Source organism: Antechinus flavipes, chromosome 3, assembly GCF_016432865.1.
Source record: "Antechinus flavipes isolate AdamAnt ecotype Samford, QLD, Australia chromosome 3, AdamAnt_v2, whole genome shotgun sequence".
In the NCBI taxonomy this organism is placed as follows: Eukaryota; Metazoa; Chordata; class Mammalia; order Dasyuromorphia; family Dasyuridae; genus Antechinus; species Antechinus flavipes.
Window position 1 is genome coordinate 410,524,233 of NC_067400.1, and position 27,138 is coordinate 410,551,370.

The 27,138-nt window shown below is 35.1% G+C and overlaps 1 protein-coding gene across 5 annotated transcripts in view; it reads left to right on the forward strand.

The window, feature by feature from the left end:
• ZNF385B (zinc finger protein 385B) overlaps positions 1–27,138 on the forward strand; it is a 531,497-nt gene that overhangs the window by 472,667 nt on the left and 31,692 nt on the right. For all 5 annotated transcript variants that reach the window (XM_051986113.1, XM_051986114.1, XM_051986112.1 and 2 more), the window contains one exon: positions 9,755–9,917. In XM_051986113.1, the coding sequence (XP_051842073.1) occupies positions 9,755–9,917 (163 nt within the window). The remainder of the gene's footprint in view (positions 1–9,754; positions 9,918–27,138) is intronic.

The window sequence follows — 27,138 nt, forward strand, 5'->3', positions numbered from 1 at the left end:
ATGCTCTTTTAATGTTCACAATCAGAGGGACATACAATTCTTTCTGAGTATTCCAGCGGTCCTTTTATGATCCTACATTTGTGTGTGTGTGTGTGTGTGTGTGTGTGTGTATCTTCTTTTGCTCCTCCACACATAATTTGTGTTATGGTCACCGTATCTTGTATTGTATCTTGGAGATATTGTTTACATGGGCTTCTAGATGGAATCTACAGTGGAGACTCAGGAATGTTTTGGTGTTAAGAGGACCAGTAAAAATTCCAATTCACATTAATCTCACATCTTTTGCTTGGCCTAGGCCAAAATACAGGCTTGAAGCAAAACTTCCAGCTGAGCCTTGTAATCCATTTAAGCAACAATCTTTCTCAGGCTCAAAGCCAAGATGATGGTACCTAAAACCATATGCATCTTTTCAACAATTTCTCACAGTTAACTAAAAGGGGTGTCTGCAAGTTTGAGCATACAGATAGTTGGTATTTTTTTCTTTAAAAAAATTCATGTGATGCTTTTACTCTTAAATTTACATGCTGAATTATTTTTGTATAGTAAAACATGTCTATCTAAAAATGTTATAAGGCCTCTTAAATGATAAAAATGTGAGAATGTTAATTTCAAATTAATAATGAGAAATAATAAAGTATTCATAATATACATAAAATATTCTGTAAGCCACCCCATGACAGATCTGCTAAACATTGTCCTTTCAAGTCATTTTGTCACATTTGTCTACTGACAGTTAACATTTGTAGTGTTAAATAAGCTTCAACTCTCAAAATGTCAGGAGAGCTAAAACTGAACCTAATTTTAGATTTATTTAGAGCTTTGTATGTAAATTTCTTTAATGCCAAAATGGAAAACAGAAGTAAATGTAATACCTTCTAGACAGATTAAAAATTAATGTGTAGAAGCCTAGTAGGCTAATTTAAAAGACAGTCAGAAGACTTGAATTAGTTAGTTGTGTAGTCACTGCTTCAATTCATAGGTCTGAATTATATTACATTACTTATCATTGGGTACTGAATTGTAAAATTGCCTTTTTAAAAGTATACAATGGCACTCCATTTTCCTCCTGAAATGTAACTACACTCTCAAAGATGTTAAGAAATTGGAAGGTAGCTGGGGACTCACTGAGAACCCTGAGTCACTCTTCTTTCTACTTCAAAGAAGCTAAAAATTATTAAGTAAAATTTGTAAGCGTTAATATGCATGTGAAATTAATTTGGAGAAAGAAAAATCATTTCCATTTTTAATAATTATGAAAACAAGAAGCAAATTAAAGGAGAATATTAAGCAACCATGAATAAAGTCTTAATTTTTATACTACTAATATTAATAATATTTAATTCTGCAAAAACATTTTTAACTAGATCTGTGATTCCATCTGTACAGAGAACTTCTAGTGAGGAACCTTTACAACCAATGTAGATCAGCAATTTGTTATTATATGAACCTTATGATCTTACAAAGGTAAAGAATTTCATCAGTGAAATCACAGGTATGCATAAAAACCTTGCAGATCCTACAGACAAAGGTAATGTGGCTATAAAGTAGGAAATCTTATGTAACTCATAATTTGCTAATTATTTAACACTGTAGTATTGAATTCATCCACAGAGCACTAAACACGATTGCCCTTCTGTGGGGTGGGGGAATCTTTCTGGAAGGATGAGGATCTAGTTTCCTTAGAATATTTTATTAAATATATTTATTAAAATGTTTAATATTATTATGAATAATAGTATTATTGTTATATTCACTGATTCCCTCCTCCCTTTTTATGCAACAATATGCTTTTAGATTTAAGTTCCCCCCATTTAATTCATTTATAGAAAATCTAGTTCTGTAGGATGCATGTAGTGATTGCATATATGTGTATCAGTGTACTGACGATTCTTGGCCATAAGCCAAAAACTAAATGCATTTATGTCTGGAAAAGATAATCCATAATTGAAGTAATCAATATTCTGAGTAATGCTTCTGAAATATTTTAATCTTCACTTCTGAGTAGAGTATAAGTTCCTTGAAGACAGAATGCAGTTTGTTTGGAGGTTTTGTCTTTATATTTCTGTGCATGGCACAGTTCCTTGCATATTGATAAATGTTTGCTGATTTGCTGATTCAATTCTGGATTGATAGAATATGATATTTTAAAAGATAGCCTTAATATTGATCTTATTGTATGTCAAAAGTAACTAAAACTGAAGAGACCTCTCCACAGGGAAAAAAAATCACATAGGTGACATAACTGTGTGAATGGAGTATGTAGAAGGAAAATGTAGCATTAGATAATGTCATACAATATGTAATTCACACTTTGATGTTCAGAGTACTCCTATGTCCCACACCATTCTCAGCCTGCCTACCTTTTCCCTTCTTGGCCCTATACTTGTGGTCCAGAATTTCACTAGGTGTTTTAAAAATGTTGCTTTTGATGGATTGATCTCAGCATTATAGGCAAAGAATAATCTGAATTTTTAAAGCAGCTGAAAACTGATTTATAAAATTCATTTCAGCAAGAAGGACAAAATTTCATCTATTAAGACTACTGTAGAAAAATTCATATCAATTTAGCATTTCAAGTGCAAATGTATTCCAATGCCTTATTCAAATTACACTGATTCTGATTCTTCATGTTGGTTCTTCTTGTTCTATATTTACAGCTTTTCAGAGTAACACTGTGTGGAGTAATTCCATTGGTGAATTATATTCTGTGAAGATGAACATCAAGACTCCTGGCTAACTAATAAGCTGTAGTTGAAAAATTAATTTGAAAACTGCTAAAGACCTTTCTTTTTAAGAAGTGAATTAATTTGCCTACATGAAAATTTTTTGATAACTCAGATCATTAAAATGTATCCCAAACCCCTTTATTCAAATAATGACATTTTAAAAACAGCTGCAGCATAAGATTGTATTCCCGGCCCTGTCTTGTACTTTGTGATGACTTCTAAATTAATCCCAGAGATTCTACATTGTAGAAAGTACATCTTCTTTTCTCTTCAATGAGAGATCTCTATTCCGAGTTCATTGATATTTTTTTAAAATGTGTGCCTACTGTAAATCCAGTTACTATGGAATGCCCAATGTGGGAAGCAACAGCTGAACCATCCATCAGAAACCAATATGACTGTGTAATAGAGAACTAAAAAGTCAGTGGTCATTTTAATCCTATTTGGATTTGTTTTCAACAGACCTTAATAGAGGAGAATTTTGAATGAAATTGTCTTATGGAAATAAATATCAGCAGAAAATTTTACTAGCAAATTGATGAATTAGTAAATGTATCCTTTGACTCCTTGTTTAGCCATATTTGATTTTGCTGAGCATTTTAATAGGGAAAATATTTACAAGTTAAAACAAAGTTGTGAATGGTCAGTTATTTAGCTATTATTTAGTAATCTTAGCCTCTGTTTGGCTTCATTTTTTGATAATCATTGATGGATTAAATTATAAATATTTCAGTTACTATTTTAACAGAAGATTATTATTTAGAACTAAGGATAACATTTGTAATAAAAAATCCAACACCTAAGCTACATGATTATTTTCTTTTCTGGACTGCATGCAGATAACAAATTTTTCTTCATAAATTCATTTTATGAAGTTATAGGATATAATATTAAAAGTATTACATTTTACTTTGGTAGCTTTTACTGAAATGCTTTGGTAATTTTTATTGGTGTGAATAATTTTGAAAGAGAAATGATGATCTCAGACTAATATACATTTCCTTTCAGTTCTATGAAGATTATATCATACACACACACACACACACAACACACACACATATAGACTCTTTCCTCCTGTGGGTTTTCTGAACCCTAATATAATTTACCCTTTATAATAGTCCTAAATCTAAGGGAAAATATTTGCAATGTTTTTAAATAATTTATTTTAAGTAAGCATACTAAATGCAGTAGTCCTAATGACTCTCTGAAGGATGAAAAAAATGAGATTCTATAGGAAAATAGTGAAATTAAGAGAGAATATATACATCCTTACACACACACACACACACATAAACACAGACTTCTCCCACAATTTGGATGGGTCCTTCATAGAGTATTTATAGGAAAATATGGGGACAGGGAGGATCACATAGGATGAGGTGTAAAGGGGTCACAATCTGCACTAGTGGAAATATTTCATGATTTAGCTTTTTTTTTTTTTTACTAGAAGACTAGACTTGAAGGTAGAATGGTTGAAAGTACAACCCTTTGCACATTTATAAGGCATAGGGATTATGGACTTTTCTGTTCCATACACCTAAAATTCTGAATTATACATATACAGAAAATATATGGGAAAATATCCTCAAGCTTTTCCTCTAAAATACAACACATTTCTCTCTATCATTTTACTCTAGAGAAATGGGTTTCTTTAGAATGAGTAAGCTTGGGGGAAGAAACCCTATGGTGTTGTGCAAGTAGACAAAGAAAGAATAGATGAAATATTCTCACACACTATTTCCAAGTCAAATTTCCACTTATGGGAACTCAGTAAGTTCAGAGGAGAGCACCCCAAAACCAATTGGATTCAGCAAATATTTGCATATGACAAGCACTATTGATAAGGGCTGGAAATAAAGTTTAGAAAAGACACAGACCTTCCTTTTATGTAATTTATGTCCTAGGATTCTTTTCAGAGAGTAGCCACTTGGTAGGACTCTCCTGATTCAAGCATACCTTAGCATGTGTTTTTTTTTTTTTCCCCCACACCCTGAAATGCCTTCCTCTGCCTCTCACCTTCTCTACTAGAGATTTGTAATTACAGGGTTTTCTGCTGCTTAATAAACAGCTGAAATTAAGCTAAATCTGGTCAAATAATGGGTTTCACTCTTCCTGGTTGACTTGAGCTTTCTGAACCTTAGCCTCCACTTTTTTCTAATTTTTCTTGTGAAAAGATTCCTGGGTAAAAAAAGTTTCATGAATCATTTTATTATTCAGCATCTCTTTTTTTCCAAAAGCCTAGGGCAATGAGATACAGTAGCTGTGTGTGGCAGACACATTCCCATTTCCACCTGTAATGAGATTACAGTAGCAGGAAAGGTACTTTTGGTGAAAGGTGGAGAGGAGGAGAAATTAATCTTTGGTTATTTAAAAAAAAAAAAAAAAAAAAAAAAAAAAAGCTTGAATGAGAGCCTGGATATCATTATCCCCTTCATGTTCTGGCTAATGAGAAGAAGTAGATTGTAGCCATAGAAATCTTACTTATCTTGGCATTTAATGCAGTTTCACTGAACTGTGTCTTCATGGCTAAGTGCTAATTGACACTCTTAAAGTCCTACAGTGAGCCCTAAAAACAGTTAATGAGGAAATGACACTCTGGTATATAAGGCTGAGATTTTTTTTTAAGGTAATACAAATTTCCTGAGCGAAAGTGTAACAAAGTAATACTGTATCATTTAGTGCCCAGGGTGAGAACAATTATCAGAGGCCACACAAGTGTCCTGCAGTTCCAGGAGTCCTTACAAATGAAATAATCCCAGCTACCCACTAGCAGCATCTGACCTAATGTGTTTAAACAACGTGGCTGGCCTGGATTGGGGTAATAGTTTTTTCATTGTACTTAAATATGAAGCTAAATAGATGTACTCACCCCACTTAAATTTCAAAAGCTTGCTTTTTCTATTTTTTGAAGTTTTAATTAAATTCCAATATTGAATTTAGTTGTTTTGCAGGTGGGTCTAACTTTTAATGATCCCATTTGGAGTTTTCTTGGCAAAGAGATTATTGTGGTTTACCATTTTCTTCTCCAGCTCATTTTATAGATGAGGAACTGAGGCAAACAGGGTTAAGTGACTTGTCGAAAGTTACAAAGAGTGACTCTTTTGAACTCAGTGAGATGAGTATTCCTGACTTCAGGCAGTGCTCTGACCATTGCACCACATAGCTAATGTCAGAATTATAATATAACTTGTTCAGCGTGTGTCCTCTGAAAGAAGCATCTACTTTATATATATTTCAAATGTGTTCAAGTAACTTTTAAAACCTTGATTTTATTACTATGTATTACCAATTTACGTTTGTTGAAATTCAGTTAGCCTTTTCTGTAGCAGCTTTAGGTATGTCAATATATTTTATCTAAATAGATTTTATCTGAATATATTTAAATCCTGTTCAACCAACCTTAAGCCTAATAGCCTAGGGCAGAGATTAAGATAAGTGAAATAAATAGAAGACCTGGAAATTGCAGTTATGCTTCCTCCCATTCAAAATAGTTTTTTCCCCTTTAACAAAGATAAAAGCCCTTGAGATGTGCATCCAGAAGGTGTGTTATACCAGTGATTAATCTCTAGAAATATAGATGTGAAAAGTCATGCAAGAAAAGTGCTGATTGTGTACAAGGTCATGGTATGTTTGATAAACACCTGGCTTTTCTGGTGTTAAAAGAAAAGCTGGATTATAAAATACTAAAGTTATTCCACATACCTTAAGCTATTTGTGTACAGAATTAAGAATTGATCCCAAATAAGAATATGGAGGCAACATACCCAAAACCACATATTTAAAGAAATGTAAAATAAAATTGTAAGGAGAGAGCCCTTCCTTCAGAGATGAGACAAGTTATGGTGTCAAGTGATGCTAATGTTCTGCTGATGTGTGTCATTTGGACCAAAATGTGTGTGACATTTGGACCAAAGTTAAATATAACATTCAACAGAATAAGTTGCTCCATCTGTCTCCCCTGTGGACCGTAGTCCAAAATTGTGTTTTCTTTCACAGCAAGAGTTTGCAATGCTGAGAAATTGGAAGGGGTGCCCTCTAACCCAGCATGTTTTGACTGGGGTTGGGTACTAAATGGATCACAGGAGCTTAGCCAAGTAATCCATGCCCAACAAATTGAAGCACAGGCAAGAAAATCAAATGACACACTCAAAAAGATTTCAGATGGTTTAGCCTTGCTGTGAAATGTTGAGTAAGTCAGTTAGTCAATCAACAAGAATTTATTAAGAGCCTACTCTGGACCAGGCACTATCTAGAGGATATAAATAGATATATAAAAAATCCAGTTCCTGCTCTCATGGAGCTCACAAAGTTATGGGTTTGAGAGTGAGCTAGCAGAAGGGCCACCTGAACAAACAATGGATGCGGCTGCATGGATTTACATTGCCTTCAGATCTGTGCACCAGAAAAAGGATAAATGGGTACGTTTACCTGCAGCTTAACAATGTGAAAGAGGTGCCCAGAGCACTATTTTTGCACACCCTGCAAGTGGCAGAAGTGAGACTTGAGGTCAGGTCTTTCTGGCTCCTGGATCAGCTGTCCTCTTCCTAAAATCATGTTCCTCGGATGAAATTTTTCAAGATAATTCCCATTGGGAATCCTTCTACCCAAGGCATCAAATCTTAAATTTCCCAGCCTGCTAATCAACTGCCCAGACTCCTCTCATTTTTCCCAAAAGCACTTTTATGATTATCTGCTCTCTCCCATCTCTGAAATTTGCATTCCCTTTTGCCCTAAAATGCCCTTTTCCTCCCATCATTTTGATCATCTCCTTTGAAACCCCAGCTCAAAAGTTCTCTGCCATAAGAATCTTCCATAAGTAAGACTAACCTAAGGTGATCACTTCTTTACTCGAGAGGTTTATAAGATTGTGAGCCTGAAGGGAACTGAGGGATCATTCAGCCTTGGTCCCTTTAACAGATGACTTCCCAAATCTAGGTCCTTCCTGTTCTAGGTTAGCTTGCTTTTGCTGATAAGTTATCCTTTATAGTATTTCTCATTCTATCTGTTATTATCTCATTACTTCTATAAGTTCCTCAAGGACAGGTAAACTTACATATCTCATAGGATCAAAGATGAAGAATTGAAAGGGACCATTTAGACCAGTCTTTTCTACAGATAATGAAACTAAAATTAGTGGCTCATTTCACCATTCTATGCTGCCTTCTGCTTCTTTTGTAGTTCTCTCCCAACTATCCCCTTCTCCAGTGATAGCTATATATAAACATATACACACACACAAACATACATACACATACACACACCAATGGAATATTCTGTACTCCAGTTTTCAATAAATGCTTGTTGAATTAAATGATTAGTAAGCAGAAGCATCATCACATATGTGGATGTACATATACATACTGCAGATATAAAGAAAATCAGTGTAATTAAGTTGTGCTAAGGAAGCAATAATATATCTAATACACTCTATACCCAGTCTGCATTTCACTACTTCTTTAATGCCAAACTAAAGTATCCATATATATTCTTCCCACATATATTAGAAACAAAATTGCAAAGAATAGATGTCATTTTTTATCAATCTGTAAATTAGCACCCAAAACTGTAAGTGCTAAGGGACAAGGTAGTCTTCTTGGGTCAGAAGGGAAATTCTCAAATGTCCATGAACCCATTAAATATTTCCTCTATCTCCTGCTGTTTGTTTGGCATTTGGAAGATTTTATCAGTCATTTTTCCTTTGATGTTATCCCTTTCTCTTTGATGTAGGAGGGAAGTCATAGATCTACCAGTGCTTCCTTTAGAAATGGCTTAAGGATAGCATAGCCTTCCTTTCTTACTCCATCCAACTTAGAAACCCCAGGATCATCTCTCTCATTTTATAATTTCTATTTTTTTTGTCTGTGAATTAGATTACCACTTCTTTCAGGCAGTTGAGAGAATTGCACATAACTAAATGTTTTGTTTACTATACTATTTAATTGATCTGATGGCTAATTTATTCATTTGTGATTAGGGTAAAATCCTAGGAAGTTTAGACTTGGAACAGGTCAGCTTTGACTAAGAAGAGAAGGGAAGGAGAGACAAATTGAAGAAAGTTCAAATTGAAGTGTAAAAACATCTGGGAAAAGGAGCGTGGCAGTGCTGGCCCGGGGCAGTCTGCTGAAAGACAGTTTGAGGCTACTGTGGCTGTAAAAAAAAAAAAAACAGAGAAATGCACCAGTAGAAATATAAAATGGACACTAAAGACAAATTCACCTATTTCACAGTTTTGCCTCTTTCCTGGATGTTTAAATCCTTCAGAGAAACAGACATGGGTGCTCTTTGCTTGGTGAAGTTAACACCACTTTATTAAAATCTCTTAGGTATATGTCTTTTTCACCCCATTGCTCCTCAGCATGGAGTGCGGATGACCTCTCTCAAAAGCAGCATGAGGATAGCAAAATGAGGCAAGTCCTTTTAAGCTGGAGAGGCCCATAGTGAATAAACAGTATGATGAAGTATATGTTTGTTGCCAAGGGACTGGCCACCAGGTGATGATCCCAGGGAAGGGATATGCCGGCTAATGAAGACCATCTCCAGGGTGTATCTGTAGAGATTGCAGTCTGTGTCAGTGACCTCTGAATGAATGCAGCACCAGCAAAATCAGATATGTCCCAAGCATGGAAACGTTACCAATCAAATCAATCAATAAACATTTATTAAGCACCTACTATGTGCCAGGTACCATGCTATGCACTCGAGTTACAGAAAGAAGCAAAACAAAAGAAGTCCCTGCCCTCAAGGAGCTTACAACGTAATGCAAGCTTGTTAAGGCAAGGAATGTTTCATTTCTCCTCATCATATTCCCAGCACCTGGCACATAACAAAGAGGTTTAATAAATGTTTATTTATTCATTGATTGATTGAAATAAGATACAAGTTTGCTGCCTTACACTCATGTAAACCGTATTCTAAACTCTATTGGTGCCTATTATTGAAAGTGTCTTTTTTTTTCCCTACATTATCATCCATTGTGGTGTATGGAAAGTAGCAAAAAAAAAATCAGCCTGATTTGTTCTCCTTTGTAGAGCCAGGCCGAGGCCCACTACAAAGGAAGTAAGCATGCCAAGAAGGTCAAAGCGCTTGAGGCATCGAAAAATAAACAAAAAGCTGGTTCTTCCAAGGACAGCGCAAAGGCTAATCCCAGCTGCTCCATCCCGCCAGTCACAGGCAACAGCTCTGACAAATCAGGTCAATGACAGCTTCGGTTCTTTACATTCTTTGTGGTTCTCTTTTTTTTTTTTTTTTTTCCCTTTCTCTCTTTCTCTCTTTTTTTTTTTGTTTGTTTTCCTGAGTTGTTGCATGTTATTGTCCATGATTTGTTTGTGTAAGTATTAATATGTTTTCCTTCACAGGAAGGGTTTTGTTTACTGTCCAACATCTAAATGTTTTGTTTTGTTTTTTTTTTTTAAATCTGTGTCAGACAATGGAAGAACATTCATTCTCTGTGGGAAGCCTGTGGAGTGAGTTATGGAGAAAGCCCTGGAACTGGAGTCAGAATGCAGGAGATTTATTGAGTCTCAGCTCCATCCCTTTAACTGGTTGTGTTACTTTTGGCAAGTAACTTCCACCTTCTCGGTGCCTCAGTTTCCTAATCTGTAAAAAAATGAAAGTTTTGAAGTGGATGATTTATTTCTAAGATCTTTCCTACAAGTTAAGTTCTGAAAGTCTATGAAATAGAATTTGCATGTATGTATACTACAAAGAATTTATATTCCTACATAAGTATATACATATACATGCTCTGAATTGGTTTTACATTCCCATTCTAATTGAAGTCTGGCTACTGATTTTATTTACTTATTATTTCAAACTCTTAGAAATTTAGCAAAGATATAGCCCTTCTGGCTGTAGGGAATCCAAAGCAAGACATAAATTGGATTTAAAGGAAATTAAACAAATTCCACCTCTCTTTTCATTTAGTGTTTGATTTGTCCCAGAATGGGGGCAAGGAACTGCCAAGTGAATTTGCTCCAAGGGAGGGGCCCTTGAGAGAAAGCATCCTGGCAGAGTGGGTAGAGTGAGCAATATCTCTGTCGAATTTCAAAGAATTGCCTGTGAGATTGCGTATAAGATTGTGTATTATATCTCTCTAAACCTTAGAAATCATTGCATCTGCCCCCTTTATTTAACAGGAAACTGAGAACCAGAGAAGAGAAATGACTTAGCCTAAATTTACACAGCTGTTTAATGGCAAAGCAGAGACTAGAACTCTAGGCTCCTTCTTTCTGGGCTTTATATTTTCTGTTATATACAGATGAACTTATAATCTTAAGAAATGGAAATTCCATCTAGGACTAATTCAGGTTCTTTGTCATATTGCGCATAATTTTTTTCCTTATTATCCATACTATATTATTATCCTCCTGACTCCAGGGCTGGTGCTCTATCCACTATGCCATCTAGCTGTTCCAACTACATTATTATCTGTAGCATACAATCTTTGATGTGTTAAAAATTAAAGACAATTAACATTCAAAAGTCCAGGGTAGACCAATTTATAATTCCTGAGAAGTATAAAATCTAGGAGTTTCAGTGAATAGAGATAAAGCACCAGGTTTCTCAGTAGATAGGTCCTGTGAAATTGTGTTTTATTGGGCTTTCCCCACTCTCAAAAGCCAGTGCCTGATGGATGAGTCATTTTGTTTCAATTGATAACCTATTTTTTTTTAATGAAGGTATTTCCGTGTTACTTATGCTCTGTTCCCTTTCAAATGATTTCCTTGTTAAGCTATTAGATAAAACAGTAGCTCTAACTTTGCTCTGGAATCAAAATTGCTTTGAATAGAGATAGAGGGTTAAAGATACTTTTGGAATGGTAGCAATAGGATTGTGGATAAGGAATTTATGCACACAGTTATAAGTTAACTTCAAGAGCTCCAGGATGACCAAGGTAAGGGGACCATTGTTGATTGTTGAAACCAGTGAGTGTTGGTTTCTAATACTGAGTACTTCAAAGTTCTGTGGCCATGTTTCCTGTGGATGTGTCTTCTGTCAGCACAGCTTTTAGCTTCTCTGCAACTTTAGAGATGGTCAATGAGTCAGTCAGTCAGTCAGTAAACATGTGTTAAGCCCCTACTATGTGCTAGGCACAGAGCTAAATATTGAATGGTTGTGCAGAGATGCTATGCCTGCAAATCAATCCCATCACTATCACCTTGTTGATGAACCTCAAGAAACTTGAAAATCTTGAAAGAATTTGCTCTAAAAAGGATTTAAGGAATAATAGCTTTCTTAAACTGATGGAACAATAGCATTTATCTTTAGTTTCTTAATGCTTATAGAGTGCTTACTATATCTACAACATAGGATGGTGTGAGTACTATTATTTCCATTTTACAGATTATGAAACTGGCTCTCATAGCTAGTAAGATGAGATAATGACACGTGCCTTGCAACCCTAAAATTCTACAAATTTAAGTAGTCATCTTGATGATTTTACACCAAAGGAGGAGCAGTTCAAGGTCATAGCTTAAGGTCATACATCCTTACAGAGCAGAGTCTTTGGACTCTTTCTCACATCATTGCACTTTCCAATAGACGATGTTGTCTCCTGTGAGATTCTGAAAGAAAGAAGTCACTGTCAATGTGTTTGTTATTTGGATTGTGCTTCTCATCTTCAGCAGGTCTTTCAGGGGAAACAATTAAAGTGATACCCATTTGTGCTTTCCCAGAAATTGTGAAGTAGAAACTTTTTCACCTGAGCCTCTGGCTTAATAGCCAGTCCAGGGAGATGACGGAGAGGGATGGTATGTGCTCTGCCAGTAAGCTCTGAGATGTCAGTGTCCACAGCAAAATTGAAGATAACTGCCTGGGGTTTAGATTTGGGATGTGTAGAGAATATAAGATAATGAGCAGAAAAGAGAGAACTAAACAGAGAAGGACAGAATTTTAAAAAAATCTCAGGGGCCATCTAGTCTGATCCAGAGGTGAACAAGAGCCCCTTCTAAAGCATCAAAAGAGTTCATACCCCTGGTCTTTTATTAAAGACCTCTTGTGAGGGGAAATCCATTACTTTCTGAGATGGCCTGAGCATAAGAAGAACAATTAAAATACAGGCAACATTTTTAAAAGGAGATGGAATTGGGTGAGAGGAGAAAAAAAACAAAGAAAAAGAAGCCAAATTTAAAGATTAGTACCAAGGAAAGAAAATTTTTAAAAGATTAAATGAATCTTATCTTATCTACTAAATACATATGAAATTGGATCTTTATTCTATTAGATTGAGAGCCTCCCCTTTTTTTCCTCTCTTTTTCTCTCCATATATATTTATATACTTATATATTTAGACATATGCATAATGCTCATGTATAATACATATGTGAGTACATATATACACATAGACTATACAGGCATATAATATACATCTGTTTATATAAACATGTGTGCACCTGTACATGATAATATATACATATGTACTGTGATACATACATGTATATATGCCTATGTATATGTATTGTACACAAACATGTATGTATATTGTAGATAGGAAGAAGAAGAAGAAAGAGAAAAGAAAAAAAGAAAAGAAAAGCAGCAGCAGAACCAGAAAAAGGAGGAGTTAAGATTTATAGATGCAATGTTTTCTTTTACTATTCCCTGGTAAATATCAGGTATATATTCCCAGTCAAGTAAAGCAATTTTAGAAACAAAGAAAAGAGAATCGATTGACAAGCATTTATTAAGAGCTTAGCAAGTGCTAAGCAGTGGGGATATTAAGATGTTAACAATCCTTGGTTCTCAAGGCTCTTAAAATCTATTGAGAAACTACATATATACATACAAATACACACATATACGTATATATGTGTGTGTACATATATAAGTGTGTATTTATAAAAAATAAATAAAAAGTGATATGAGGAGGGAGGGAATGCACTACTGGATGGGAGGATCAGGAAAGGCTTCATGTAACAAAAATTAACATGGGGGTCCATGAAATTTAAAACAAAAGTATTTTGATGACTATTTCAACACAATTGATTTCATATGTTTTTTTTTAATGCATTCAAAAACATTGTTTTGAAAAGGGGTCTCTCAGCTGCCCCAGATTGCTAAAGGAGTCCAAGTACTTAAGCTAAAACTGTGTTGAATGATTGAAGGGATGGGGTGAGGAGGGAGAGCAGCAGCCCAAGTACACGGGTGGGTTGTTTTTTTGGTTCATGTTGGTAGAGGAGGAGAATGGTATGAATCAGACTCTTTTGAGGGGGGCTATTGTGATTAAATGACTTGTCCAGGATTACATAGCTAATAAGATTCTGAGGCTGGATTTGAACTCAAGTCCTCCAGATTTCAGGACCTGTGCTCAATCTACTATACCACAATATTTTTTTTAACTACACATAAAATGTGACTTTTAATACCCTGCTTCTCCAAACCAAGTTTTTGTGGTATTAGTCAATAAACATTTATTAAGTACTTACTATGTGCTTGGCACTGTGGAAAGAGCTAGAGTCCCAAAAACAAACAAACAAACAAAAGATAGTATCAGAGGATTAGGCTAGGTCATTTGGCAATAATCTTGGTTATCATTCTGTTAGCTAGATGCAATGTATATTATCTTTAGTGTCTTTATCTACATTATCTGACTTTAAAAATGTCTAATTATTTGATGACTCTGTTGACTGTCCTTCCTGCCTAAAATGCCCTCCCTACTCACATCTACCCCTAGGATCCCTCTTTTTTCAAGAAGCAAATAAAGCATCACGTCCTACATAAAACCTTTCCTGCCCCATTCAACAACCCTTACCCGCTTCCCCAACTTAAGTGTATTTGACAGTTTTGTATTTACTTCATATGTATTCTCTATATGCATATTTATTTGTATTTTAGATATGTAGTTTATTTGAATTTTATTTGTATTTTTTACTTTATTTTTTGTATACTTATATGTCTTTTTATCTTCTTGTAGATGTTAGCTCCTTGCTAGTGGAGATTATTTCAATTAATGGTATTTCTATCCCCAGTGGCTAGAACATTCCAATATTTCATGTTTTCTTGCCTGATTCTTTTTTCCTGAATCATTAGAATCAATCAGGTAGTGATGAATAAAGAGTAAAAGAATTGAAGGCAGGAGATCTGGTTTTAAATTCTGAGTACCTCTTGAAAAGTCATTTAATCTCTTTAGACCTCTATTTGTATTTTTTTGTAGTATTTTAGTATTTTTTTATTTTTGTAGTATTTTATTTTTCCAAATACATACAAAGATAGTTTTCAGTATTCACCTTGGCAAAAAACCTAGTGTTCCAAATTTTTCTCCCTCTTTCCCCTCTCCCCAAGATAGCAAGCAATCCAATATAAGTTATCCAATATAATGTGCAATTCTTCTAAACATATTTCCATATTGATCATGCTGTTCAAGAAAAATCACTAAAAGGGGGAAAAAATCATGAGAAAGAAAAAAAAGAGCAAACAAAAAAAAAAAGATGAAAATCCAGTTTCCATAATTCTTTCTCTGAATGCAGGTGGTCTTTCCATCTCAGGTCTATTGTAATTGCCTTGAATACTCTCATTGTTGAAAAGTACCAAGTCACAATTGCATCATCATATAGTCTTATTGTTACTGTGTACAATGATCACTTCACTTAGTATCACTTTATGTAAGGCTTTTCAGACTTTTCTGAAATCATAGACCAGTTTCTAAAATGGGATAATAATCCTTGTCTTCCCAAGTTCTTGATAGTGAAATGTTTTGCAAACCTTAAAATGACATATGAACAAGAAACTTAGATGGTGAACTGGGCTTGGAGTCAGGAAGATCTGAGTTCAAATCCTGACTCAAACACTTGTTAGCTATGAGACCCTAAGATGCCTGTCTTTACCCACTCTCAACCTTAGTTTCCCTCTTTGAAAGGACAGGACTTGATGTCTGTCTTTTAAGATCCTTTCTAGCTCTCATTCTGTAATCCTATGAAAATGTTATTTATTTTTCTACCTCAGTTCCACAAAACATTAATACTAAAGAAGCATTTTAAAATATTGTTCCCATCATATACACCAGAGAAACTATACTAAAAGCATTAGCAAATGATACCATTTAAAAAATAAGGGTTGTTTGTTTTCCTAAATACATCTCTATTGTATTTGACTAGGTATCACATTCTATATAAAAATTTCCACCTGTTTTTTTAATAGATTGTGTAAATAAGTAGTATGAGAAGCTATCCTTTTCAATGTCTAAAATTGAAAATCCAGTCTAAGAAAATGAAGATATAACCCCAGATTTGCCACTTTTGACCAGGGACTCCACTCTTTAAATCTCAGAATGCTCTGTCCAAGTCATAAGGGTTATATCTCCTTAGAAATCCAGTTTGTGATAAAGGAAGGATGGTGGGAAGACTCCCTCCCAAAAGACCTAGGAATGTGCAGGGGAAAAATGCCCCTGGGGGAAAAAAAGGCAGATTGATTTAAGTATTTTAATTGGTCAATTTTATTTCAAAATGCATATTTCCTTCCAAGTCTGAAAGTTGATTACTTTTTTTGCATCAGTTAAGTGAAACCTATGAATATTTTCATATTCATAAAATAAAATATGAGATTATAAAGAAAACTATATTGAAATATATTTATCAAAATAAATTAAACAAATCTGTAGAACCTAAGAATGCTTGTTAGTATAGCCAAAACAAAACAAAACTAAAAAGCACGTTCACTTTTTTAATTTCAGCACTGAGTGGCACTTGTTTTGTGTTTTAATTCCCCTGACACTAATCTTTCCTCTTTCATAGGAGGAATTCTCTGCATTCTGACTAAAACAGCAGCCATATGCTGCCAAAACTTTTGGATGAAAAGTAGAAAATTCCATCAGCTAGATTTTCACCCCTCTGACTCCAAACATCTGGATCTTTCCAAATAGCCAGGTGTGGGATGGAATATCATACTTTTTATCCAGATGTTTTAGTTCTGTGTAGCTTAGAGGCTTCAGTTCTAAGGAGATTGTAGTATGCCAAAATTCACAACCATATAACATTGTCAGGACAGCACTGGTGCTTTATTGATGGAATTTTTCAGTGCCAGGGCTGGAATTATTAAAAGCACAGATTTGTGGGTACAACCTGGCTGCAATATGTTTCATAGGGCCATCTTCTTCCACATAAGGAGAGGCATATAAGGAACATTTTTGAGGAAATGGATGATGGGCCAGTTGTGGTCATGGTTAGGGAGAGGACATAATAGATATCCTAAGACACGTTCTTTTACTCACAAACATGTAAACAATAAAGACCTCCAGTATGTTGAATGGACACCATGGTCTAGACTCATACAGGATGATAAAAACTGTGTGAATTGGTTGTGAAGTGCTTCAGTGGAGAGAATACCAGCATTACAGAGATCATAGCCATTTAGATATTAATGATGTTCAATGGGTTGGGAAAGAACAGATGAGGTAGGAACTCTTAATGTTGTGAATTTATTGCTGGATTTCACATGGACAATAGAGGATATATCACTGTTTAAAAGCAAGCATGTCTGACTAGGCAGATGGAGCATAGCACATGGACACTGAGAACTAATCCTTTTCTGAAACAGTGGGCCTTAGACAAACCCTCACAAATGCCTCCTCTTTCTGGATCACACAAGTTATGAGTAGAGTTAATTGAATGAAATATATAAAGTGGATTTTTTAACTCTTTGAAAGTAGATCCTCAACAAAGAAACTAGGATCATCTTGCATGGGAAAAATGTTAAGGTTTCTTTCCAAGTTCAAAGGAAATTCCTTTTTAACTGCTAAAATTGAGAAATTGGTTCTCTTCATCCTCTATATAGGAGGCTGGATTGTTTTGTAGGTTTTTTGTCATATTTCATGATATATAATTTAACTCATGATAATATAATATATATTCTTGTAATAGAATTCTACTTTATATAAAAGATTATGAAAAACAGATAACTTTTCCATATAATTATGTTTATCAAGAAATGTGTCTCCAATACACTATTATCTTTTCTATCTTTGTGTTTTTAGTGTCAAGAAGAGTGCCTGGCATGTAGTAGGCACATAATAAATACTTGTTCATTTATTGATTGATTCTGTAGGTTAAGGAACAATACTTGGTGCTGAGGCAAACTTTTTTCAAATGATCTAATTTCAGACCTCAAGATGTTTTTGGAACTGGATAAGATGAGAAAAGAGCATGAGTAGAAAGAAGTTGAAATTATACACAAATAAGGATGTCAGGTTAATATGATTGGGATACAGATTTTCAGGAAATAGAGATTTTTCCTAAACTGAAGATTCTAAAAGGCAGAAATAGAAAGTCATTTTTTCTGGGTATTGGAAGGAGAAGGTAAGAAGGCTGATAGACTGTATGAGTATGGTAGAAGTGGGATGCAGTATGGTATAGTGAGTTTTTTAAAGTGCTTTATTTGAAGCTGGAAGACTTGGGTTCAAATACAAGTTTTACTACTGACCATACAACTTAAGGACTTTCAGTTTCAGTTGGAATAAATGACTTCTAAGGTCCCTCCAATCGTAAATTTAGGATCCTATGAACCTTTTATGCTAAGTCAAGTTCAGGAAACATCTAATAGTCTATTTTATCATGAAGGTAATTAATATGTCTAAAGGTTAGGTTCTTTAGAGGCATCAGGGAGAGACTTAAAAGCAATTTAAACAGGGACCTGTCATAATCAGGTCTTTCAAATTTTAGAGTATTTTGGAAGCTATGTGGATGTCAGGTAGGCTATTATAGTAGTCCAGCTAAGAGTTAATAAGCACTTCACTTAGGGCAGTAGCTCTGTGAGAAGCATTCTCTGTGGAACAGTTAGTTAAAGCTTGAAGACACTAGGGTCATCCAGTGTATCCCAGGCCATCATCAGTGGTGACTTTTGTCCTGCCATTGGAAGAGAGAGTGAGACTGATGACTTTGTGCAATTCTCAATTAAATCCAATTCACAAGCAAGTCAAGATATCATCCATCATATCATTGATTCTCTTCACACAACAACAGCTTTATGAGTTGAAAGAAAACAAAGATGGGATGATATTGATAGAGCTTGAATGGATAGGAATTGACAGGTGTGGTTGGATGAGAAGCGTGGAAGGGACAAATCAAAGATGATTAGACAGGTTTCTGAAGGATGCGAGTGCCATCAATACAAATAGGCAAGTTTGGAAGGGATTGCTGGGAAAGGGAGAGGGAATGAAGCTAATAAATTAAATTTTGTACATGTTGAGTCCAACATATAATATATGTGCCTATATGCCTATGTGCCTATATATGTGCCTATAAATATAAGTGCCTAAATGATTTGAAGACATAGGACTCACATTCAGAAGGGGGAATAGAGGCATCCATGTGAAGGTGATAATTGAGTCAATCTCAGGATGGTGAATGGGGGAAAGAGAAAATGAGTTTAAAGTACTCTAACAATAATTAAATTAGTTATATGATCCCTAACTTCAAAAGTGAAATCATGGTTATCATCCTCTATGAAGGTCTATAAGAAAGCAGGTATCCATTCAATAACCAGGGAAGATTTGGATCATCTTGTATAAAAGGCAGAGAAATGAAGAGATAGCCTCTCAGGGCTTTTCCCAATTTTTTTTAAGTAGTCAGACCATCTGTACATAGGAAGATGGATGCATATTGAAGAAAGTGGAACCCTAAACTTAAAATATTTTAGCTGACTTCCGGAAATATTGCTGTAACATTTTGCCCACAAACCCTTTACCTGAATTTCTCCTTAGAGTCCAAGTGTCATAATATATGGTACGGTTAATATATACTCCTGCTATAACACATGTCCCAAAGACCAAATTCATTATTATGTTGTGACAGCATGTAGTGCCACATAACAGAATCACAGTATGCAGGGCCTGAGAAAAATCTGGTTTTCTTGTAAATGTAGATGACAATCATAGGAGTTAGTGTTTATTTTACTTAGTGCTTTATGTTAATAGGCTTTTTGCATTCAAATTCATTTTTAGAAATTAATTGGATATCAAAAGTGGGGGCTATCCTTATTTCAAACATGCAGATATTATTCAGAGCTAAATGCGTATCTTGGATCACCTTTCTTCTAATTTGGAATAAATGAATTAATCCCAAATGTTATTGAAATATTTACAAATATAATTAATAATAAAATTTATAGAATTTTCTATATGTTCTACTCATGGAACATGAACACTGAAAAATAAGTACAACATATATTGTATTTAAGATATACTTAAACATGTTTAACATGTAGATTCTGCCTGCCATCTAGGAGAAAGAGTGGAGGGAAGGAAGGGAAAAGTTGGAACAGAAGTTTTTGCAAGGGTCAATGTTGAAAAATTACCCATGCATATGTTCTGTCAATAAAAAGCTATAATAAAAAAAAAGAAAAGTATAAATATCCTAAAGTAATTTTATTGAAAAGCATTAGGATCAGATTTGAGAACAAACTATCCTTTTGGCCTGCTTGATAAACTTGCATGCAAATGAAGATAATATTTGGACTTATTCTATTAATTCTCACGAACTTTAACCTAGAATTCTTTACTATGTAAGATTAAACCTTTTATTTAATTAGTAATTAGTATCATTGTAGATTTGATTTTTTTAATAAATATATCTTTGTATACTGTAACCTATTTAATATGTAAAGGGACTGCTTGCCATCTGAGGGAGGGGGTGGAGGGAGGGAGGGGAAAAATCGGAACAGAAGTGAGTGCAAGGGATAATGCTGTAAAAAATTACCCTGGCATGGATTCTGTCAATAAAAAGTTATTTTAAAATAAATAAATAAATAAATGGAATTAATTAATTAATTTGGGAAAAAAAAAGAAAAATTTTATCTTGTAGCCCCAGAAATCAACCCCAATCTGCTAGCCCACATTATAGGTCGGAGATCTTATGTTTTATTAATCAATTGTAGAACACAGACATAAGAAAGCCATTTCAATTAAATAGGTTCTCTAGAGGCATCAGGGAGAGACTTAAAAGCAATTTAAACAGGGACCTGTCATAATCAGGTCTTTCAAAAAAACCCTCATGCTTACTCCAACATTGCCAAAGTGCTGATGTCTTCTGCTTAATACTATGGGCTGCTCTCTGCTGAACCTGCTTCCTCTTCCAGTCATTGCTCTCTACTGCTATTTATGCTGCTACTCATTTGCCCCTTCCCTCCATGTTTCCTCCCTGTCCCCATCCTTGAAATCCCCACAGCTAGACTACTGATATCTCCATTCAGCATTGTTAGATCACAGCTAGAAAGTTTTATCCTTTTCTTAACAAATACCACATTCCTGGTTAAATCAGCTAATGTCCTTTCAATCATTCTGTACCACAAGACTTTGAGCCAAAGCAGAAAAGGACTGGGCTACTCTTGGAACCCTTCTTGGAATTGTTAACAGCTTCCCTTAGAATACTTCTATTAACTGCTAAATTCTGAACTTCCTTGTCTTCTGTCTTCCTTGGGGTCTCAGTTTATCCCTAACTAAGGGACATTTTAGTTCTCAGGTCTTAACATACCTCTTGATTGAGCTGTATCTCCATACGACTTTACTTACCCAAATGGAAAAGAGTTTGAGAGACTGGTAAAGAAACTTTTGACATTACAACATCATACCCTCTGCTCTATGTTAATAGAAACAGTTAACTAAAAAGCTGAAAGGTCATTGACCTTTGTACCACTTTCCCCCAATAATATACTTCGCCCCGTAATACAGGCCTGACCTCCCCCATATCTCCCTATATCTTTATTATGAATAATTGACAAATGCACATTTTAAATATAAAATGACAGATTTCCATTGTCCCAAGTTCACAAGTATTGTGACTGTATTTTTTCCATTGATTTCTGTGCCTGATTTTTATCCAGTATTAAAGCAGGAAAGTGGGTATAATGAATATAGTGGCAGCAATTGACTACCTTGTAGAGGGGAACATGGCTAAAGTTTCCTGCATATTGTCAGAGGGTCAGGGTGAGATGTAATAAAAAGGCAGAGGGGGATGTAGTGAGGGATAACTTTTACCTACTTGTGCAAGGCCAGGTGCTACCATCATACTCACAAAACTACCAAGATGTTAAAGACCAGTGGTTCTCAAACTTTGATTCTCAGTAGCTTTATTCTATTAAAAATTATTGAGAATTTGTCCAGTTTTTGTTTATGTGAGTTATATTTGTAGACATTTATCATATGAGAAGTAATTTTGAATTTGTAGTCCTTCTGAAAGGGTTTCAAAGATTCCCCCCCAAGGAGTCTTTGGACAATACTTTAGAGTTCTGATTCTAAACAGTAGGATGCTGTTGCCTCACATCCCTCCTTTGTGGAAGCTATTGGAGGGCAATGCCTAAGAAAACTACTAGAAAGAATAGGAGAGAAGCATCAGCAAGAAAGAGCATTCATAAATCCCAGCTAGCTCAGTTGTTCCCACAATTTCCTAATATTTATAAATTTAAAGCAATTAAGTAGCTTTGTCCAAGGTCATACAGCTGGTAAATGATAGAACTGGAATTTCAGTTGAGGTTCTCCTGACTCCAAATACAGTGTTAAATCCTGCTTTGTGAATAATCCTAAAATAAAAATACGACATTATTTTCTAGGATTAAAAAAAAGCAAACAACCTATGATTTCATTGGTCATAGGAACTTCCTACTATCAATGCAGGTCATCACTTGCTCTGAAATTTATAGCCTCAGAGAGCTTTCTGGGGCACTGAACTTGCCCAGAGTCATACAGATAGAGCACATCAGAAGTGGGGCAAAAACTCTATTCTTGCTAACCTTGAAAATTTATCAACTATGCCAAGTTGATGCTTCCTCTCAATATGTGTGTATCTTATTTTAAAAAGTTTCTGTATTCGATCCTAAAGATTTATCTATATGCCATTCTACTCTCATAACTTTGAAAAATGAATGTTTTAAAAAGAAAAAGGTTGTCAGATTACATTATAGAGTAGTTATCAATTAACAAACAAATCTGATTGTCATGAAACACACTTGTTTAAGATGGTATGGTTTTAGTGGAGGCTTTTCTCCCACTAAAGGGTTAATAATTTCTGTTTGAAGGAAATTTCTTTCTGCCAAGGATAAGAGCAGATATCCTTGCCTCACATCATTTTTATGTGTTCCTTCAAGTGTTTCATATTTTTATATGCTATTAAAAATGCTACCAAATTTTCCAAATGACACCCTTCCATTTCAGCTAAATTCTGAATGCTCCCATCAATTAAAAAGCAAGGTCTTCTCAGTGGTTTTCTCCTCCTTTTTCTCAGCTGCAATGGAACCTTGTGCTGTTGTGCATTTTTGTGCAGAAAAGACAGTTTTCAGCTTGGGTAGTGCCAATGTCATTTATAGACATCAAGCCATCATAAATTTGGCATACATCTATCCAAATCCAAGAAGCAGAGATTTAATATCCCCTCATAAGACAATAGATTAAACATATTTATGACAAACATCTTAAGTCTGAAGTTCTTTCTGGTACACAATCACAAAGAACGTAAATGAGCCCCATCTGTCTGAGGAAAATAGACCATTATTCTGAAGCCCACACTCTGTGAGTTGTACATTCATCATTAAGACTCTCAGAATCGATTTTTTAAAAATGGAACTGTCAGCATCTTTTTTCCCTTGTACCTTGAATTCGTGGGGTGGGGGAAGCAGACCTGCCAGGCAAGGCTACCGACAAGTTTGCAGTCAAATTCGGCCCATGCTTTAGAAACTTCCAAAAAAGTCTTAGAACATTTTTCAGTGCTCCAACAATGCCAAATCTGAACTGTTGGTCTCTGCTCTTCTGCAAACTGTTTCCCAGTATTAGGTACTAAATGATTCAGGCCTTCAGTTGTGATTGACATATGATAAGCTGAGCAGCTGCAAATTCTGCTAAAAGTAAAATCTTGGTTCTTCTTTTCTCTTCAATCTATGCCTCTGTTAGGAACTAATCCGAAGACTTTTATTTTAAAGTAATAGCCACCCCAATAATTGTATTTATATACTACATTTCTCCACTTTATAAAAGGATGATGAAAGAGTCAGGTATTTATATTGTCTGCCTTTGAGTCTCCTTTAGAGTCTTGCCATTTTGTGACTTCTGCTGAATGATTTGTACCAAACAAGTTTCCAGTTGATTTGTCTTTAATCTCCCTTGAGGAACAAAATCTTTTCCAGCCTATGGAGTGCCTGTTGGATATTCTAGGTGATGTGATAGCATTTATGCAGAAGCAACTACTATGTGCCGGGTACAAGACTAGCCATTAAGTGATTTTCCAAGATCACGCAGTTAGTATTTGTGAGAAATGGGACTTGAACCCTTGTTTTTTCTGTCCCTAAGGTCCTCTGTCCATTATTCTTTATAATAATTGAATATTTCAAAATATTTCAGAATTGTCCTCTGTTCAGAGTTGGAAATAAAACAAACCATAGCCTTATACATCAGCAATAACATAGTACAACAAATTATTTTTCCTTCCCAACATCAAATTATCATTGAATTTCTGGCCCAATGGCACCCATCTCCCATGGGGACGGAGCATCTTAGGATGATTTGGTCTTATATTACTAACAAAACATCCATTTTCTCTTTTGAAACAAAAAAAAAGTTCATTTCTCTTGGCATAGCATTTGCTTTTATTAGTTAACAGAGAGATAAAAGCAAGTTTCAACAAAATGGCAACTTAGTCCCACACAGGAATTTGACTTCAGTACATGGCATTTATTCTGTGGACTTTGCCCCAGTCTCTCTAGAACCCTAAGTGATAGCCCTGAAAATTTACTTAACTGTATTAAATATTTTAGATATAGCACAGATAAAATATGATTTCAACTGTCATTTAAAATGTCTGTTTGTTTGGTATATAAAGTAGAAAGGCTCACAATTTGCAGAGCAAAATCACATCTGTCACTTTTACTAGACTATGGCCAATATTCCCTGTGGGTCATTTTTGCAATCTTATTTCCATCCTTGGAATCTCTATGGGAATTATTCCCATAATTCTGTAAGTTGCACAGAGTTTTGCCTTCTGGGGTTTGATTTCAGTGACATGAATTATGTGCTATCTTCTCCATTAAAACCCACATCTCAGGAATGAGTTATTTTATAACTTTTGGTGGCAAAGAAAGCACTCCTCCCCAAGAAATCAAAATATTATTTCTGTATGGAACAGATTTAAGAAGCAAAAAACTACCCAGATTAATAAAAGCCATTCATTTGATCAAACCCTGACAAACAAGCCTTCTTTTGTACTCCCCTGTAATATCTGACAGGCCAACTGACATGTGCCAGGGAGCCAACACAGCCTGCCCATTTTTGACATATTGATAATTAGACCATTCTTTTATCTGACCATGAGACTGGCAGCCTGTGCCCAATTACAAAGTACTACAAGGACACAAGAGGACACTTGTCTGTCAGTTCCACGGGCCACAAAATCTCAATGTGGTGATCTGTGGTTGCCAGACTGGCTTGGATATGAAAGAGCAAGGGAGGTTATGGGTCAGAACTGGAGATTGATGGAGTTCTGCTCAGAGGCCTTTGCACAGACCAGACAGTGCTTTTGAACCGCTGAAAATCCTCACCTCCCTTTCATGTGTGCAGTGTTCTCTTCCCCAAAACATGCCTGGTTATTTTTAATTTCTTTTAAGTGAAGTAACATAACAGGGAGTCTACTTTAACAGTGAAAACCATCTTTATTTCTCTCACCTTAGCAAAATTACACAGATGAACATATCTGAGTGATCATAGATTTAAAAATAATATAGCTAACATAGAGAGCTTACTATGTGCCAGGCACTGTATTAAGTGATTTGCAATTATTATCTTATTTGATCTTCCTAACAATCCTAGGAGATAGGTATTATTATTATTCTCATTTCATGATAGTATCTGCCACTATAATTAGTTTATGACAAAAGACAATTTGACCATAGTGAGATAATTAAACATAGAACTGGAGGATATATAGCTTTGGCTGCTATGGATGAGGAATTTTTTTTTATTATAGCTTTTTCTTTACAAAATATATGCATAGGTAATTTTTCAGCATTGACCATTGCAAAAACTTTTGTTCCAACTTTTCCCCTCCTTCCCCCATCCCCTCCCCCAGATGGCAGGTGGCAGGTTGATTAATACATGTTAAATATGTTAGAGGATAAGTTAAATGCAATATATATACACATGTCCATACAGTTATTTTGCTGTACAAAAAGAATCAGACTTAGAAATAGCATACAATTAGCCTGTGAAGGAAATCCAAAATTCAGGCGGACAAAAATAGAGGGCTTGGGAATTCTATGTAGTGGTTCATAGTCATCTCCCAAAGTTCTTTCCCTGGGTGAAGCTGGTTCATTTCTTTACTGCTCTATTGGAATTGATTTGGTTCATCTCGTTGTTGAAGAGGGCCAAGTCCATCAGAATTGATCATCATATAGTATTGTAATTGAAGTATATAATTCTCTGATCCTGCTCATTTCATTCAGCATCAGTTCATATAAGTCTCTCCAGGCCTTTCTGAAATCATCCTGCTGGTCATTTCTTACAGAACAATAATATTCCATAATATTCATATACCACAATTTATTCAGCCATTCTCCAATTGATGGGTATCCATTCAGTTTCCAATTTCTGGCCACTACAAACAGGGCTGCCACAAACATTATTGCACATACAGGTCCCTTTCCTTTCTCTAGTATCTCTTTGGGGTATAAGCTCAGTAGAAACACTACTGGATCAAAAGATATGCACAGTTTGATAACTTTTTGAGCATAGTTCCAAATTGCTCTCCAGAATGGTTGGATTCATTCACAATTCTACCAACAATGTATCAGTATCCAGTTTTTCCACATCCCCTCCAACATTAGTTACCTTTTCCTGTCATCTTAGCCAATCTGACAGGTATGTAGTGATATCTCAGAGTTGTCTTAATTTGCATTTCTCTGATCAATAGTGATTTGGAGCACCAAAATAGTTTCAATTTCTTCATCTGAAAATTGTCTATTCATATCCTTTGACCATTTATCAATTGGAGAATGGCTTGATTGCTTATAAATTTAAGTCAACTTTATATTTTGAAAATGAGGCCTTTATTAGAAAGAACCTTTGAATGTAAAAACGTTTGTTTTCCCAGTTTATTGCTTTCCTTCTAATCTTGTCTGCATTAGTTTTGTTTGTACAAAAACATTTTAACTTAATATAATCAAAATTATCTTTTTTTGTGATCAGTAATGATCTTCTAGTTCTTTGTTTACTAACAACTTTCAAGTGATCTTAGAGAGTAGCTAGACTCAAGGACAAACTAAAGTCCAGCGAGGGTTTCCTCAAATCCACAGGGCAAAAGACATCAAGGGAGTGTTGTTTAACAGTTATCTTTCAGCCAAACACATAGTGCCAACAATTTGCGAGGTAGAGCTACTTGGCTGAGATAATGCTGGATTATGATGTTATTCTATATAATATTTTTAGGTATTATAGAGTAGTAAAATAGAGAAG